Raw genomic sequence first — 18,283 nt, 5'->3', positions numbered from 1 at the left:
TAATTGGGCGGCCATGACGTTTGCAAGTAACCTAAATGAAAAAAGCTCAAAAGCCACGAGGAGACTCAAAGAAAGTTTACGAGAGTTCCCTGCAACAACTTGGAATGATGTTTACAACAGGTATAGCACGAAACTGCGGATAGAAGAATAAACTATCACACAACCACGAGGAAATGAAAGAACAAGTTCAAGGCGCCTAGAAACTAAAAAAAGGTCCAGTAAGAACAGGTACGAACCTTTCATGGGACTAGCTGGAATGGATTCACGTTCAAAACAAGAGAACCCAAGGTACGATTCCAGATCAAGGGACAAAGATGCGGTTTTGTCACAAGTTTAGAAAGGAGCGAGATACGCGGAACAACGACATTAGTTCAAAAGCAAAGTTTGGTGGTTACAGTTTCGATGTTAGCACATCTGAATTGGTAGCTTGTATACATCCAAAATCGGAGAGTTCAACTTTGGGGCTACTGAGGCAGTCCATGCCCGACCTCGAGGAGCTCGAAGCAGAATTTGAAGTGTGACCCCGAGGTGCGTCCTCGAGGTAATGTATCGAAGGTTCACTATGCTCAATGTCGGGGCAGTACAAATTGATGATCGTCATGGAAAGACGGGAAAGCTCCCAAGGACACGTGGTTAGAGCTGACCAGGTCTGCAAGAATAGTACAAATCCGTACTGAGTTATTATACAGCTATACCAATAGATTTCCTCGTCATTATTAGACACGTACTATGTTGGGATTCCCTTCTCCTATATAAAGGGTACTCTTGTCTTTTTGTAAAGGGGAACACAGATTATTGAATACACCACTACATTCTATGTCTTTCTTGCCCGAACGTGCTCAACGATTATTCTACACATTTATTGCTTGTTCACTCATTGTTCATTTATTGTTCCTCCTTTGTTGCCCATTATTAACCGCATAAGGCTGTCTTTAAGGCCTTCATTAACATTGTGTTTTCACCAATCGTTCGTTGCTAGCTGCCCTAGCTAGACCTTGAGGCCTAGCCTTGTGACAATATTGGTTTGCATATCTTATTCTCTTTACTTACACGGAGCATCTATTGCCTAACAATTGCATAACAACTAATATTAAATAAATCGCATCTTTTAATCAAATATAATTGTCAATACCATTTTCAAGGTAAACAGTTTGGCACCCACCGTGGGGATAAAAATAATAGTGATTGTTTTGGTGCTAGTTTTCTGAAAACACAAGTTATCCTTCACACTTTTTCTTGACCAAGAATATCTGATTTCAGGTCAAAAAAATGTCTAACTCGGCTTACACACCAGAAAACAACGGTACAGGGCTTCACGGAGAGAACAGTGCAGACACCGGTATACCACCGCAAAACCCAGGGGTGGAACCAGCACAAATCCCCATCGACGTCAACTCACACAATGATGTGCATGTCGATGTAAGCTTTCATACTGATGGAAGTGTGCACGGGGAGGAAAGAGAAGTTAGCCTTCAAGTAATTTTTGAGATGTTGCAAGCACAACAAGTGGCCATTCCTTAGCTGCAGAGTCAACAAAAAACTCCTAGCACAGCAGCACCGGAAACGGCTCCTCAAGTCTAGCAGGCACTAGAGAGATCGAGTAACAATGGGTCAGCAATGGACCCCATATTGTGAAGATGATCAAGGACCTCACTAAAAGGATTGAATCAGGAGAAAAGAAGATAGAGTCTAACGATGAAAAGGTGGAGACTTATATCTCGAGGGTCGATCAGATCCCGGGCACACCCCCGATTCTGAAGGGCGTAGATTCAAAGAAGTTCATACAGAAACCATTCCCACCAAGTGCGGCTTCGAAGTCCATCCCAAAGAAATTCAGAATGCCCGATGTCCTGAAGTATAACGGGGCCATAGACCCCATGAGCATGTTACCGCTTATACTTGTGTTGTAAAAGGGAACAACTTGAAGGATGACGAAATTGAGTCTGTCTTATTGAAGAAATTTGGACAAACACTGTCAAAGGGGGATATGATGTGTTATCATAACCTACCCCCAAATTCAGTAAATTCATTTGCCATGTTGGCAGACTCTTTTGTGAGGGCACACGCTGATGCCATCAAGGTCGCCACCAGGAAGTTCGATGTCTTCAAAATTCAAACAGAGAGAAAACGAGATGCTAAGGGAATTTGTATCTTGCTTTCAGATGGTGCGGATGGAATTACCACCAGTCTCATATGACTGGGTAGTGTAGGCCTTCACTCAGGGCTTGAACGAACGAAGCTCGATAGCTTCGAAGCCACTAAAGCAGATTTGGTTTAGCATCCCACCGTGACTTGGGCAGATATACACAATAGATACCAATCGAAGATCAGGGTCGAGGATGACCAGTTGGGAGCCCCCTCTAGCTCAGTATATCCAAGAAGGCTCCTAGCAAAGGAATCATAGTCTACAGAAAGGGAGTCGAGATCATGCAAATAAAGGTATCAGCCATACTTCAAAGATTGAAGAGACACTACAAGACGGGATATAATTCGAAATGATCGAGGAGTAGGTAAAGGCCGAAATTCCCAGGAAATTATGAGCAAGACTGGGTTCGACGGGCATTCGAGGCCAGTGGAGGCACCCTGATTGTCAAAATACAACTTCAACATTGATGTTTCGGACATCGTATCAGCCATGAGTAGAATCAGGGATACCAGATGGCCAAAGCCCGCGCAGTCAGATCCTTCCCGAAGGAACCCCAACCTGATGTGCGAATACCATGGCATTCACGTCATAAGACCGAGGATTATAGAGAGCTTCGAGAGGAGGTGGCCCGGCTGATCAACGAAGGGCACCTTCGAGAATTCCTTAGCAATCGAGCCAAGAATCACTTTTGAGAAAGAGAGGCGAACGGAAAGAATGTACTAGAAGAATCACAACAAGTCATCCACATGATCGTTTGAGGGGTCGATTCCCCACATGGACCCGTTGTCAAACGGACGCAAATATCCATCCCCAAGGAAAAGCAAACACGGAGTTACATATCATAGGATGCTCTCACATTCAGCGAAGAGGACATCAAGACCTTGTCTCAGCCTCATAATGACGCACTGGTAATTTCTTTTCTTTTGAATAAATTTCAAATTAAACGTGTGCTCGTGGATCTAGGTAGCTCGGCAAACATAATTAGGTCAAAGGTGGTGGAGCATCTCGGACTGCTCGACCAGATCGTACCCGCCTCTTGAATCCTCAATGGATTCAACATGGCAAGCGAGGCGAAGAAAGGGGAGATCATCCTCCCAGTTGACGTGGCCGTTACAATCCAAGATACCAAGTTTCATGTCATCGAAGGTGACATGAGATACAATGCCTTACTTGGAAGGCCGTGGATACACAGTATGAGGGCAGTGCCATCAACCCTTCATCAAATGATGAAATTTCCAACCAAGGATGGAGTAAAAGTAGTGTACGGGGAGCGGCACGCAGCAAGAGAGATGTTCGCGGTGCACGACGGCACCGACATTGACGCAAAAAGACAAGCAATTAGAAAGGTAGTAGCCACAACCGACATTCTCGGCTACATCCAAATGAGTGAATAAAGGATCGTGCCGCCTCCTCGGAGCAAGCAATTGAAATGTATCGAGGCTCAAATGCTATCATTACTAAGGTGCAACCCTCTCCCTTTTCATTTATGTTTTATACTAACTTATTGCAGGTGTTCGATTGAGAGGAATCGAGGCACCCTCCAGCTCAAAGACCTTGGGTTTTAAAGCATGTGTTGCGCTCTTTTTCCCTCAGACCGGGTTTTATCCCAAACAGGTTTTTCTGGCGAGGTTTTTAGCGAGGCAACATCCATATGCTACCTAAGGGGAACTCACCAAATATTCGAGGCTTCTCTTCGATCAACCTCAAATACTGGGGGCATCACCCTGGGGGGTCACCTCTTCTAAGAAATTGAACTATTCCTAGGAGAACCTCGACAGGAGAATGTTGTATTATGTAGAATAATCGAGCCTCCAAAGGCAAAGGACAGTACACATATATCAAGTAATCAAAGAAGCCTCTTTGATTATCAAAACATTTTGTGCCTCGAAGAATTTCACTACTTTCTCATAGGACAGCACAAGGGCCAGAAACTCTCGAATACTCGGGGACTGTCATGGACAGTCAACTCTTCGAGCCGTCGAAAAACTCAAATATGTAAGACCTTGATCAGGCAACTTCGAGCTTGTAAGCCCTCAGTGAGGCAACATCAAATATGTAAGACCTCAACAAGGCGTGCTCAAATTTATAAGACTTTAAAAAGGCATAACACCAATATTAAGGCCAAGTCTATATGTTTTAACTTGTAAGACCCCTAAAAAGACATAACCTCAATATAGACGCCAAGGTCACAGCACACGAGGACTAAAGGCTACGGCCAAACATAAAGACTACGGTCGAACTAAAAGGCTACGGCCAAATTAACGCGGCTCGGAGACGTCTGACTGCCGCCACAAAATTAAAGGCCTCCAAATACTTCAAAAATTCTTCGAAAAGAACCGGTTAATCAGGCTACCCTTGGCTTAAGCAAAGGATCTTCGATAATGTTAGCCCCGAACAATAAAAAGGCTTCGAAAACAATCAGCCTCCGATGAAAAAGTTTCGAAAATTTAGCCTTCAAGCAAACCTCCCAAGGTATTCAGCTATCGTCACATATCGACAAATAATCGAGGTTCTCATTTGAGCCATCGAAGAGTCGGGCGAACATAAAACATGCTAAGGCATAATCAAAACTTCAAAAAGTCTTTAGCCAAAATGAGGGAAAACTATAGCCATATTAGAGGTCGCATCGATCCAATCTAAAAAGAGCCTAAGGGACGATGCGTAAGAGCCTAAGGGCCAATGCATAAGAGCCTAAGGGCCAGCCTAAAGAGCCTAAGGGCCAATGCGTAAGAGCCTAAGGGCTAGCCTAAAAGAGCCTGAGGGCCACTACGTAAGAGCCTAAGGGCTAGCCCAAAAAGCCCAAAGGCCAATCTAAAGAGCCTAAGGGCCAACATGTTAAAAACTTGAGGGTCGATAGCCCCAGGTCGAAATTTGACTCGAGGACCGAACCCCAAATGGTTAACTATTATCAATCATTCATCGAGCATGAAAACCTGAGGGGTTTATATCATAAGTCCGACACACCAGACTGGTTATTGACAAGCATCAAAATTTATTCCAAAAGGCGAAGGGAAGACAAGAAATGATGAAAAGCAAAGATCCATATATATATATGATAAAGTTTCACGAAGACATATTTTCAAGGCTCACACTTGGAGCCATTACACAAAAAGGAACAAATGAAAACCTAATCTACCACCGGGGTCACTTGACCAGACGATGCTCCCTCAGAAGTTGTGACTTCAACGGCCTGGCCCTTGACCCCCGGAACATCAACGACCTCCTCCCCCTCAGGGACTTCACCTTCGTCTTCATCATCCTCCGAGCCGTTGGTCGAACCACCGGCTGAACCATCATTGGAAGAAAGCAGAGTTGCCGATTTTTCCTCTAGGGCCTTCACCCTCTCGATCTCGGTAGGCAAATCGATACCCCTGCATATACATCCTCAAGAGCCTGCCTCCGAGATCTTAATCGGGCATGCTCCAGGGTTAGTTCAAGCTCAGCCTCTTTGGATACCTTCTTGGCTCTAGCATTTGCAGCAGCATCATCTTCTCAGTACGAGGATATGAGCGCAACAACTTTGGACTTAGCTACAAATAGCTCAGTAACTAATTTGTCATGAAGATCATTTTACTTACGGCTTTCTCCCCTCGCCCCTTGGAGTTGATGCTCAACCGAGGTCAGCTTCTCTCAAAGAGTTTCTTTATCGGAGGACACCTCATCCATGCATTGCTTCAGCCCAAGGATTTCAGTATCTTTGACTTTAAGCTCCTCTCGCATTAGATCATCTTTTTGCTTGAGTTGAAAGAATCAAATTAATATATCAAATGCTCAATTGCCTAAAGCGAAAAAATAAGCCCACGAAGGTCGTAGTACCTGCTCATTAAGATCGACCCGCTCTCAAGACATCCTCTCCAAATGAGCTCGAAGGTCACCTAGCTCCCCCTCCTTTTGGGCATAAAGGGCCTTAAGCTCGTTCAATTCAGAAGTGAGCTTCCTAAATTCGTCCTCACAATGAGCCAACTCAGCTTGTGACTTGAAAAAAGCCTGGTTGAAGAGCATCAAGGCCTAAAAACACAGAGGAAATGAGTCAGAAAAGCAAGAATCAAAACTTAGAATACAATGATCAAGTCAAGATTACCTGTTTTCAAAGCTTCTCGGCTTCTTCAAAGATCAATGAGGCATCGATATCAGGGCCTTCCTCAACCCCAGCAAAATATCCTTCAAACATACTATTCTCTCTAGGGGATGCCCCCACGACGGTAGTTTTCTTATCTTGGGCATCCCATATTTGCCTAGGAGAGAATGATGGTCCCAGCAGAGGTTCATCTACATCAATCACCCCAAACGGTTCAATTGGGGCCCTCTCCCCCCTTCGAGGGGCTTCGTTATTGGTTTCTTCGAGTTCATCAACTAGACGCCTTTCGGCACTCGATGTATTTTGGTCGTTGGTCGGCCCGAGGAATTCGTTTGAGACCCCTTTAATAATTCCCTTAGCTCGGGTCGGGACCACCTCGGTGGCCTCCATTCCAGCAGCCTCCTTCTTAGCCACCTTCGGCTCGGTAGACTTCGAGGCAACAACACTTCTTTTCCCCCTAAATGCCAGCAGACAATCATCATCGTTTTCGCCCTCGGCCTAAAGACTTTCGGTCTCTTCCCGAGTTAAGGCCACTGAATCGGCCTCGAGCTTTTGAACTTTAGCCATTTTTGGCTTCGGGGACCCAGCGGGTGATTTCTTCTTTATCTTTTTCTCCTTAGCAGGCTTCGAGGTATCTTCTTCCCTAGGTGGGGGTTCCCTCATCAAAACGACCCCTCTAAGGCCTGCATAGGCACAAAGGATGTGAGTACTAGCGAGAGATATCCTTTCTAAGGAGCTCAAGTATGATAGAAATAAAAACTCGCCATGTTTTTTGGCCTCCCAACGGGTCTTATCCAGATCATGCCACACACACTTAGCATAAGGGCAAGTCAAATCGAGTTGTCAGACCTAGCTCGAAATATCCTTGACAGCACAGTGGTACCACTCGACAATTATATCACTAAAGGGAGTTAATTCAAAGGCAAGAAAATATATTTGATTAGCTAAACAATTTACTTATGATTCATATTCCATTTCTCGGGGAATGGCATTCTCTCAGCGGGGATTAGGTACGAGGTCCTGACTCAAACAAAGTGGCTCATCCACGCTCGGTCCTTGACTTCGTCGATGCTAGCAAAAAAGGCCTTCGGGGATCGACGTTTTAACTTAATCAAGACACCATGATAAAGTTGGGGGCTATACTGTCTAATCAAATGATAAAGGGTAAAAGGCATCCCCTAGACCATGTTTAAGAAATACCTAATCAGATAAACGATGGGCCAGAATGATGGATAGATTTGTCCAGGCATCACCAGATACTGACTGCAGAAATTGAGGATCACTGGGTCTATCGGTGTTGAAGAGGCTCCTACCGGGCCTAAGGTGAAAGGATATGTGTATACACTGAGGAAACCGGCTTTGTGCTTGATTATGTCTTCTCCAAGTGAAGGAATCTCTACTTGCACCACCTTCCCCCAATGACAGTTAACTTTCACTTCCTCAATTTCAGTTATTAGGCTGATGTATCGAGACACGGGTTCGCATCATCTTGGAATGGAGGAACAATTTTTGATCTGGAAATCAGAAGACATATCACAAGGCCCGGGAGTACACTCCTTGATGCTAGGAGGAACTACCAGTTTACCTTTGGTCGTTCGTGAAGATGATGAAGCATTTTCCTTTTGAGGAATAGATTTAGAAGTTCTGGCCATCTCTAAAGATCCGAGAAAATGGAAAATGTTGTTAGAAAAGAGAAGGGAGAGTTCAAGGAAATTGAAAAGGGCTAAATGAAAATTTTGAAGCATTGAGAGAGTAGAATCTGCGAGGTTATGGGGTTTTGTCTATTTATAAAGTTTGTTTAAACGTGTTGAGGAAGCCAAAAGGTCGACCGTCAGCTGCCTACAATTAATGATTTTGGGAATCGTACAAAAAGCAACCCTTCATTCATTTCAAGCACTTGTGTCATGATGTTAACGTCAGGGCCCAGGCATAGGGAATAAACTTGTTAGAAATTATTAAGAACAATCTACGAGTCGGGTTTGAGTAAACCTTCACTCGGTTACTAAGCCCAGGGGATACCCGAGTTCGAGCAAGTTCTTACTTGGGGACCATTTATAAAGCCTCAGGTCTATCTCTATTTCGAGTTCGAGTGAACGCTCGATCGACTATTTAAGCCCAAGAGCTACCTAAGTTTGAGCAAGTTCTCACTCGGGGACAATTTATAAAGCCTTAGGGCTATCTCCCTTTCGAGTTCGAGCAAACACTCACTCGATTATTTAACCCAAGGGCTACCCGAGTTCGAGCAAGTTCTCACTCGGGGACTATTTATAAAAGCCTTAGGGCTATCTTCATTTAAAGTTCGAGCAAACGCTCACTCGACTCTTAAGCCTAAGGGCTACCCGAGTTCGAGCAAGTTCTCACTCAGGGACTATTTATAAAGCCTCAGGGCTATCTTTATTTCGAGTTCGAGCGAACGCTCGCTCGAATATTAAGCCCAAGGGCTACCCGAGTTCGAGTACGTTCTCACTCGGGGACTATCTATAAAACCTTAGGGCCATCTTTATTTCAAAGTTTCAACAAATTTTTGCTGAATTAGGGGCTACCCGAGTTTGAGCAAACTCTCACTCGGGGACTATTTGCAAAGCCTCAGGGCTATCTGTATTTCGAGTTCGAGCTAATGCTCACATGACTGTTAATCCCAAGGGCTACCCAAGTTTGAGCGAGTCCTCACTCAGGGACTATTTACAAAGCCTCATGGCTATCTTTATTTCAAGTTCGAGCAAACGCTCACTCGACTATTAAGTCTAAAGGCCACTTGAGTTCGAGAAAATTCTCACTCGAGGGCTATCAACAGGCTGGTTTTATTTCAAAAATCAAGGCCCAGCTCCCACTCAACTCGGACTCAGAAGTCTCGGTGACCTAAGTTCGCATCAAATCAATCCAACCTTAGTCCAAGGGATAGTAAAAGACTTTACGAAGCATCATATTAATCAACTAAAAACCTAAGGGTTTACTATTCCCGAGGCCCAATATTCGGACTAATCATTAGGGTCATACACTTGCATTTATCACAAACGAAAGCAAAATGAAGTTCAATACAAATCGAAAGCAAAATGAAGAAATTCTTATATGAATAAGAGATGTTTACGAAGCCCACGAGGGGCCCTTACACAGAAATAAAGAAGCAAAAAACAGCAGCCAAAGCCCTAATCTACTTTTGAGGGTGTATCCTCAAGAGAAACATCTTCAAGAACCTCTTCCCCGGGGACTCCATTTCGAACTTTAAAGTGGATTCTTTGAGAACTTCCTCCGAAACAGCAATAAATCAAGAAAATGCTATAGCCTGCCAAAGAGCAGAAGCTTTTAACAAGCGAAGAAAATTGTGGTAGGGTGAGAAACTTGGCGAGTACGGATCTCGTCAGCACTACTATTGTGAAGCCACTTCTTGAGATATTGTACCGGTGTAGGATGCAAAAGTTAGTAGATAGTGCCACCTCACTCCACGGAAAGCAGCAGGAATGAAGCGTCACACCAGGATGAAGTTAAGAGAGATGAGCAACAGTGTAAGGACCACATATCTTCTGATACAAAAAATATTCGATGACCCTCTCATTATTTTGGGCCAATAACAACAACGACAACAACAACTCAGTATAATCCCACTCAGTGGGGAAAAGCTTTGAAAAAGAGCCATGGCATAACTGACAAAGTTGCTGCCGTATGACCTTATGGTCACAAGTTAGAACCATAAAAATAGGAGTTTGGAGGAGGATATAGAGAAGGGAAAGGGCTAAAGGCCGTTGAAGAAAGAATGAGTGAAGTTTCGGTTCAAGCAATCCCTTATATATAGAGGGACAGTAACGAATCGATGATGTAATCAATGCTTTTGGGGATACGGATCGGCGGTGCAATCAGCGCTCTTGGTAAAATGGACTGGCGGTATATTCAATGCTTCTAGGGAGACGAACCGATGGGATGTTTCAATTACTTCGAGCGCTTACGTCACGAGCATGGAGTCATCATGAGAGGATCGAGAAAATCGAGGTCAAAGTCATTCATATCATTCTATTCTATGAAATGCGGGGACTATCTGTATACGGCCAAAATCAAAGAGTTCCACTTTGGGGCTACTGAGGCACTCCATGCCCGACCTCGAGGAGCTCGAAGTAAAATTTGAAGTGTGACCCCGAGGTGTGTCCTCGAGGGAACGTATCGAAGGTTCACTGTGGTCAACCTCGAGAGCAGTACAAATCGATGATCATCATAGAAAGGCGGGAAAGCTCCCAAGGACACGTGGTTAAAGCTGACCAGGTCTGCAAGAATAGTACAAATTTGTACTGAGTCATTATACAGCTGTACCAATAGCATTTCCTCGCTATTATTAGACATGTATTATGTTGTGATTCTCCTCTCCTATATAAAGGGGACTCTTGTCATTTTTTAAAGGGGAACACAAATTATTGAACGCAACACTACATTCTTTGTTTTCTTGCCTGAACGTGCTCAACGAATATTCTATACATTTATTGCTTGTTCACTCACTGTTCATTTATTGTTCTTCATTTATTGCCCATTATTAACCGCAAAAGGTTGTCTTCATTCATTACCATTGTTTCTTCACCAATCGTTCGTTGCTAGCTGCCCTAGCTGAACCTCGAGGCCCAACCTTGTGACAATATTGGTTTGCATATCTTATTCTTTTTACTTACACGGGGCATCTATTGCTTAACAACTAATATTAATATAAATCACATATTTATAGAACCACAAAATTAAATATAATTGTAAATAGCATTTTCAAGGTAAATATAACTGTTTTAAGAAGTATGGGAGATAAGGTGCGGTGGCCAAAAAAAATGTGATCGAACCCTAGCAGAAGAAACCCAGATTTCTGGTGTGAGTTTCATAATGATCACGGTCACAAAACAGCAGAGTGCAGGTTCCTACAAAGTGAAGTAAAGCAATTGTTAAAACAAAATTATTTAACCAATTTATTTAGTGAGAAGGGTAAGCAAGCATATATAAAGAATAGACAGGAGCCACCAAAACCTCTGTCACTGAAAAGAACGGTTAACGTGATAAGAGGAGGAGATGAGGTCAACGGTGTGACATATACGGCTGCAAAAAAGGTGTCGAAAGTCACAATTACCCACAGAAAGCGAGTTCGCCAAGCTTTGGAAGAAGACAATATAACATTTGATGATGTAGATGCAGATGGCGTGTTTATCCCACACAATGATGCACTGGTAATATCTTTACTTGTACATGATAATAATGTCGAACGAGTTTTGATTGATCCAGGTAGCTCTGTAAATATCATTCTTTTAAGAGTGATAAATGAGATGCAAGCTGATGACAAATTGGTACCCAAAGCACGTATATCTGGATTCTTTGAGGCCTTCATTACCATTGTTTCTTCACCAATTGTTCGTTGCTAGCTGCCCTAGCTAGACCTCGAGGCCCAACCTTGTGACAATATTAGTTTGCATATCTTATTCTTTTACTTACACTAAGCATCTATTGCTTAACTACTAATATTAATATAAATCATATATTTTTAGAACAACAAAATCAAATATAATTGTAAATAGCATTTTCGAGATAAACATAACTATTTTAAAAAGTATGGGAGATAAGGTGCGGTGGCCAAAAAAATGTGATCGAACCCTAGCAGAAGAAACCCAGATTTCTGGTGCGAGTTTCATAATGATCACGGTCACAAAACAGCAGAGTGCAGGTTCCTACAAAGTGAAGTAGAGCAATTGTTAAAACAAAATTATTTAACCAATTTGTTTAGTGAGAAGGGTAAACAAGCATATATGAAGAATAGACAGGAGCCACCAAAACCTCCGTCACTGAAAAGAATGGTTAACGTGAGAAGCGGAGAAGATGAGGTCAATAGTGTGACATATACGACTGCAAAAAAGGTGTCGAAAGTCACAGTTACCCACAGAAAGCGAGTTCGCCAAGCTTTGGAAGAAGACAATATAACATTTGATGATGTAGATGCAGATGGCGTGTTTATCCCACACAATGATACACTGGTAATATCTTTACTTGTACATGATAATAATGTCGAACGAGTTTTGATTTATCCAGGTAGCTCTGTAAATATCATTCTTTTAAGAGTGATAAATGAGATGCAAGCTGATGACAAATTGGTACCCAAAGCACGTATATCTGGATTCTTTGAGGCCTTCATTACCATTGTTTCTTCACCAATCGTTCGTTGCTAGCTGCCCTAGCTAGACCTCGAGGCCCAACCTTGTGACAATATTGGTTTGCATATCTTATTCTTTTTACTTACACTGAGCATCTATTGCTTAACAACTAATATTAATATAAATCACATATTTTTAGAACCACAAAATCAAATATAATTGTAAATAGCATTTTCAAGGTAAACATAACTATTTTAAGAAGTATGGGAGATAAGGTGCGGTGGCAAAAAAAATGTGATGGAACCCTAGCAGAAGAAACCCAGATTTCTGGTGCGAGTTTCATAATGATCACGGTCACAAAACAGTAGAGTGCAGGTTCCTACAAAGTGAAGTAGAGCAATTGCTAAAACAAAATTATTTAACCAATTTGTTTAGTTAGAAGGGTAAGCAAGCATATATGAAGAATAGACAGGAGCCACCAAAACCTCCATCACTGAAAATAACGGTTAACATGATAAGCGGAGGAGATGAGGTCAACAGTGTGACATATACAGCTGCAAAAAAGGTGTCGAAAGTCACAGTTACCCACAGAAAGCGAGTTCGCCAAGCTTTGGAAGAAGACAATATAACATTTGATGATGTAGATGCAAATGGCGTGTTGATCCCACACAATGATGCACTGGTAATATCTTTACTTGTACATGATAATAATGTCGAACAAGTTTTGATTGATCCAGGTAGCTCTATAAATATCATTCTTTTAAGAGTGATAAATGAGATGCAAGCTAATGACAAATTGGTACCCAAAGCACGTATATCTGGATTTGACTATTCAAGCATCGTTATTAAAGGGGAGATAGTGCTCACCACATTCGCAGAAGGAGTAATCTACGAAATTTCAAGTGATAGATATGGACATGGCGTACAATATGATCCTCGATAGACCTTGGATTCACGAGATGAATGTTTTTCCATCTACTTTACATCAGGTTATTAAGTTCCCTTCCCAATGGGGAATTAGACAAATCTGTGGTGATAAACATGCTTCTAGAAGTATCAATTCAGTGGCAGATTCAAGCATAAAAATGACGTTGTAGACGAAAAATAGCAATTATAGAATTCAGTTGAGGGTTTAACAACTTAAACCTCAACTGGAGATAAACAAACGGTTGTAGACTCAAGGCTGGTACTGTTCAAGAGTTATAAAAGAACAAAAACATCAAAACAACAATTGAAGAACTCGAAGTTGTGGTGCTGTTTATACATTGGCCGGAAAGAAAATTTTACATCGGAACCAACCTGAGCCTAGAAATGAAAGGTAAGTTAATTAAATTTTTAAAAGCTAACGCAGATTGCTTTGCTTAGTCGCATTCAGATATGACAGGTATACCACCGGAGTTGATGACCCATAAGCTGAATGAAGATCCAAGTACCCACCTGTCAAATAGATAAAAAGGAAGCAAGGATCTTTCAAAAACCAGGTGATTTAGAATGATGTACAAAAGCTTTTAAAAATCGGGTCTATCCGAGAGGCAAAATATCCTAATTGGCTAGCTAATACTATAGTGGTGCCCTAAAAGAATGGTAAGTGGCGAGTTTGTGTAAACTATACTGACTTGAACAAAGCTTGCCCTAAAGATTCCTTTCCTTTACCACATATAGATCAACTAATTGATGCTACTGCAGGACATGAATTGTTGAGTTTTTTAGATGCCTACTCAGGATATAATCAAATAAAAATGGATCCTTTAGATGAGGAAAAAACTTCCTTTATTACAGACAGGGGGACTTACTGTTATAAAGTCATGCCTTTCGGCCTAAAGAATGCTGGAACCATGTACCAGAGGTTAGTAACGAAGATGTTTCAAGAACATCTGGAAAAAACCATGGAAGTCTATATTGATGACATGCTAGCCAAGTCAACACATGCGGGGGATCACATCAACCTTTTGACAGATACATTTCAAATTCTCCGCAAATTCAATATGAAGTAAAATCCTAAAAAATGTGCATTTGGCGTATCTTCAGGTAAGTTTTTAGGTTTCCTTATTTGTAATCGAGGAATTGAAGTAAATCCAGCACAGATTAAAGCCATTGAAGAAATACCGGATATACTCACGAGCAAAAAAGAGGTGCAGAGGTTAACAGGTAGGATAGCAGCATTGGGAAGGTTATTTCTAAATCTTCGGAGAAATTTTTTAAGTTCTTTTCAATGTTGAAAAAACAAAGCCAATTTGAGTGGACTGAGGAATGGCAACAAGCATTCAAAAATCTAAAAACATACTTGTCAAACCCATCGTTGCTGGCCAAACCGAAGGATGGAGAAAGGTTACTCATCTACCTCACTATGTTAGAAATAGCGATAAGTGCAGTATTAGTTTGAGAAGACAAAGGTAAACAATCTCCAATTTATTATGTTAGCAAATCCTTATTGGATGCTGAAACTCGATATCCTCATTTGAAAAACTTGCTTTAGAATTAATAATGATATCTAGAAAGTTGAGGCCTTATTTTTAATGTCACCCTATCTCTGTAGTGACCGCTTACCCCTTACAAAATATATTGCGTAAGCAAGAATTATCAGGTAGATTAGCCAAGTGGGCTATAGAGTTAAGTGAATATGATATCACATATCAACCTAAAACTACAATAAAATCACAGGTCTTAGCAGATTTTGTGGCAGACTTCAGCCCAGGAATAGTAATAGAAGCAGAAAAGGAACCGTAGGTATTCAATGGATCTAATCCAGGTACTTGGACCCTATTTACTGATGGTTCCTCAAATGTTAAAAGAGCGGGTTTAGGAATTATTCTAATCCCTCCTTCAGGAGAAACTATAAGGCAAGCCATAAAGTGCCATCCCACCACTAATAATGAACCAGGATATGAAGCTGTAATTGCAGCTCTTGAATAGGAACGAGAGCTCGGAATAGAACAGGTTGTAATCAAGAGCGACTCGCAACTTGTAGTTAATCAAATGTAGGGGACTTATATAGATAGAGAGGCGAGGATGCAACAATATTTGAAAAAGGCAAGAGATTTAATCAGACAATTCCAATCTTGGAAAATCGTGCAAATACCTAGGGAGGAAAATGTTGAAGCAGACGCGTTGGGTAATATTGCATCCGCTGCAGAAGTGACAAATGAAAAAAATCCTTTCGTAAGACATTTTTTCATTCGGCACTGGATCAAGATAAAAATAAGGTAAATTTCAGTAATTTAACTTAGGATTGGAGAAATGAGATCGTTAATTTTTTGCAGTACGGGATTCTACCTGAAGATAAGAAAAAGGCTCAGGCACTTCGACAAAAAGCTGCCCGTTATTATTTGGATCGAGGCAACTTATATCGAAAGATGTTTGGTAGACCTTTAGCAAGATGTCTTGGACCTTCACAAACAGAGTATGTGATGAGAGAAGTACATGAGGGACATTGTGGAAATCACGCAGGAGGAAGATCCTTGGTGAAAACTCTAATTAGAGCAAGATATTATTGGCCAAAAATGAAGAAGATGCAGAAAACTTTGTTGCCAAATGTGACAAATGCCAACAATATGGTAACAATATGCATCGCCCAACAGAGTTATTACATCCGGTGAAGAAAAGTTTTGACTTTGCTGAGTTTTCTCAATAGTTTCTTTAGTTTTAGCAATTTCAGCAGCTAAGTCAAAACCTTCCTGGCTTGACTCTATTAAAGTTTTGAGGTGCATGTTCAAGAAAGCCCAACTAACATCAACAGTAGCTTTGTCCTCAAGGTCTTCATAATTCCTCTCCCACTGTTCAATTTCGAAAATTAGCTCTTCCTTTTCAGTCAAAGTAGCATCATAAGAAGCTTGTAAGGGAGCAAGTGACCTCTCTAAGAACTGAACTTTGTCAAAAGAAACACGAAGATCTTTTTGAGCTTGGCTGCTCGGAAAATAAATACTCGAGGAGGACTTTATCCTTGCCCACTTGATTAGAAGATGCCTTTTCAATCGCCAACTTTGTTGCCATTATCTTCACTTGTTGCCTCAAGGTACACTTCTCCTTATCTAAAACTTCTTTCTCAAGCTCAAGGACATCAAAATGTTCCTTCCAGTTGTCCGATTCGGTGCAATAGTCGTTCATTAATTGCTCAGTGTGGACGATCCTCTTCATCAGGTCCGTGCCAATTAGGTTGATATACACGAGGAAAGGGAAAATGCGATTACCAAATACAGATGAAAAGAAAGCCACTTGTAAAATAAAAAGCTAAGGCTTATACCTTTAAAGATGAATAGACAATTTCATTCATCCACGTTAAAGAGTTGTGGCTTTCCAATTTGGACTTCTCAACTGGACTAATCAATGGTTTTAGCCATACATTGGCTTGGCCAGATTTCTTTAGAAGATTACCATCCCCAGGGACTTCGATGGTATCTTTTTTCATTACCCTATCATTACTGGAAGAACTAACTTCAACGTGAGAGGTTGTAACAGTAGGGGTAGTTGAGGGAGTCAAAATAGCCACAGGCGGAGAAGTAGTAGCAGCAATAGGTGCGGGGAACTGTGGATCAACTAGAACAAATACTGGGAAAGAGGCGAGATGCAGTTCCTCAGAAGTGAAGCCGAAATCTTCACTATCAAACCCATGAGAAAAAATTGTTCTGTATAGTCATGAGGTAGTGCGGCAGGTATCTCTTCATCATAGCTCACCAAAGTGGCACTTTCGGGCTCGTGCATGGGAACTGAACTTGGAGGAGGAATGGCTTCGCCATTCGAGATGACACGTCTCCTAGCTCGAGACCTACGAACTAATGAGCCCTCCTCATGATCCTCTTCACCCTCGGAACCGTGTGCGCTATTAGCTTTTCTCTTTGATGAGGAACTCAAAATCATCTCTTGAGTCATAGATAGATAAAGTTTTGAAGCAACAATAGATGCGATGCTAATACCCACCCCGAATGTATAACCCTAACGAAGAAAGAAGTTAGTAAATTTTCAAGTAAATGTGGAAGCGAGGTAAAAAAATTGAAAGGAAGGATACCATGAGTCTTCACTTTCGAACCAAGCCTATTAGAAAGGTACTTCCAAGACCTTCCTTCCATAGTAGAAACATTCAACAATTTTCCTACCCAAAAACGGAAGTCTGGAATCTCCTCAACAGCTTCCATAGTTGCTAAAAAAAGGAAAATGTATACTGTCACGAGATTGTAAGTTCTTGTTTCTTCAATAGAAAAAGAAGAAGAAGGTTAAAAAAAACTTACGTGCAAAGTTCCATTTTTCTTAAAAACTCATGTTCTCATCACCCACTAAACTTTTTGTGGGAGCAGCAACGAAACGAGCACACCAGCCATGATCCTTATCATCTTCAGGGCTAACCAAAACCTTTTTACTCCTAGTCATGAGAGTAAATACCCAGAACGAAACAACTTAGGGGAATATAGATGGATCAAGTGATAAAGGGTAAAGGGTAAAGAGGCCAAATTCTACAACTATCTTAAGCATGCCATGACTCTCCATACAATAGGACCAATCTGTCCTAAGCAAACATTAAAGAAACGTCAAAATTCTATAAAGACTGGATCACTAGGTGGTCTGAAGCGTAATGTAAAGGGATATGTATAAATAAAGGAATAACCAACTTTGTATGATATGATCCTTTGATTTGCATTAGGGACTAAAATTGGAAAATCAGATTTCCAATGGCATTCACTTCACACAAGAGAAATCAACCCTCAGTAATCTGGGAAGGGTAAACATCAGCACGATCATGGGAAGTCATAGATGTAACTTGATTTCTAATCGATTCTCGATTAGTAGAGAAGGAAAGTTTAGCGGGGACAATATCATCAATAGTGGGTTATCGAAGAGGTTCACTAGAATCCCTACTTCTAGCAGAAGATCTACGAGAAGATCAAGCCCTAGTTTTTGGGTTAGAGGACGACGGGGTAGTAACACTAGGTTGAGAAGAAGAACCACGAATAGATACAGACCCTAAAC

The 18,283-nt window shown here is 41.5% G+C and overlaps 1 protein-coding gene across 1 annotated transcript; it reads left to right on the top strand.

The window, feature by feature from the left end:
- The first annotated feature begins 12,782 nt into the window (after positions 1–12,782).
- LOC107763639 (uncharacterized) lies at positions 12,783–13,422 on the top strand. Its single transcript, XM_016582127.2, has 2 exons — positions 12,783–13,208; positions 13,315–13,422. The coding sequence occupies exons 1-2, from the start codon at positions 12,783–12,785 to the stop codon at positions 13,420–13,422; spliced, it is 534 nt and encodes a 177-aa protein (XP_016437613.2).
- Positions 13,423–18,283: the final 4,861 nt, after the last annotated feature.

This window comes from Nicotiana tabacum, chromosome 1, assembly GCF_000715075.1.
Source record: "Nicotiana tabacum cultivar K326 chromosome 1, ASM71507v2, whole genome shotgun sequence".
In the NCBI taxonomy this organism is placed as follows: domain Eukaryota; kingdom Viridiplantae; phylum Streptophyta; class Magnoliopsida; order Solanales; family Solanaceae; genus Nicotiana; species Nicotiana tabacum.
The sequence above is the reverse complement of the archived record's forward strand: the minus strand, read 5'-3'. Positions and strand labels throughout refer to the sequence as shown.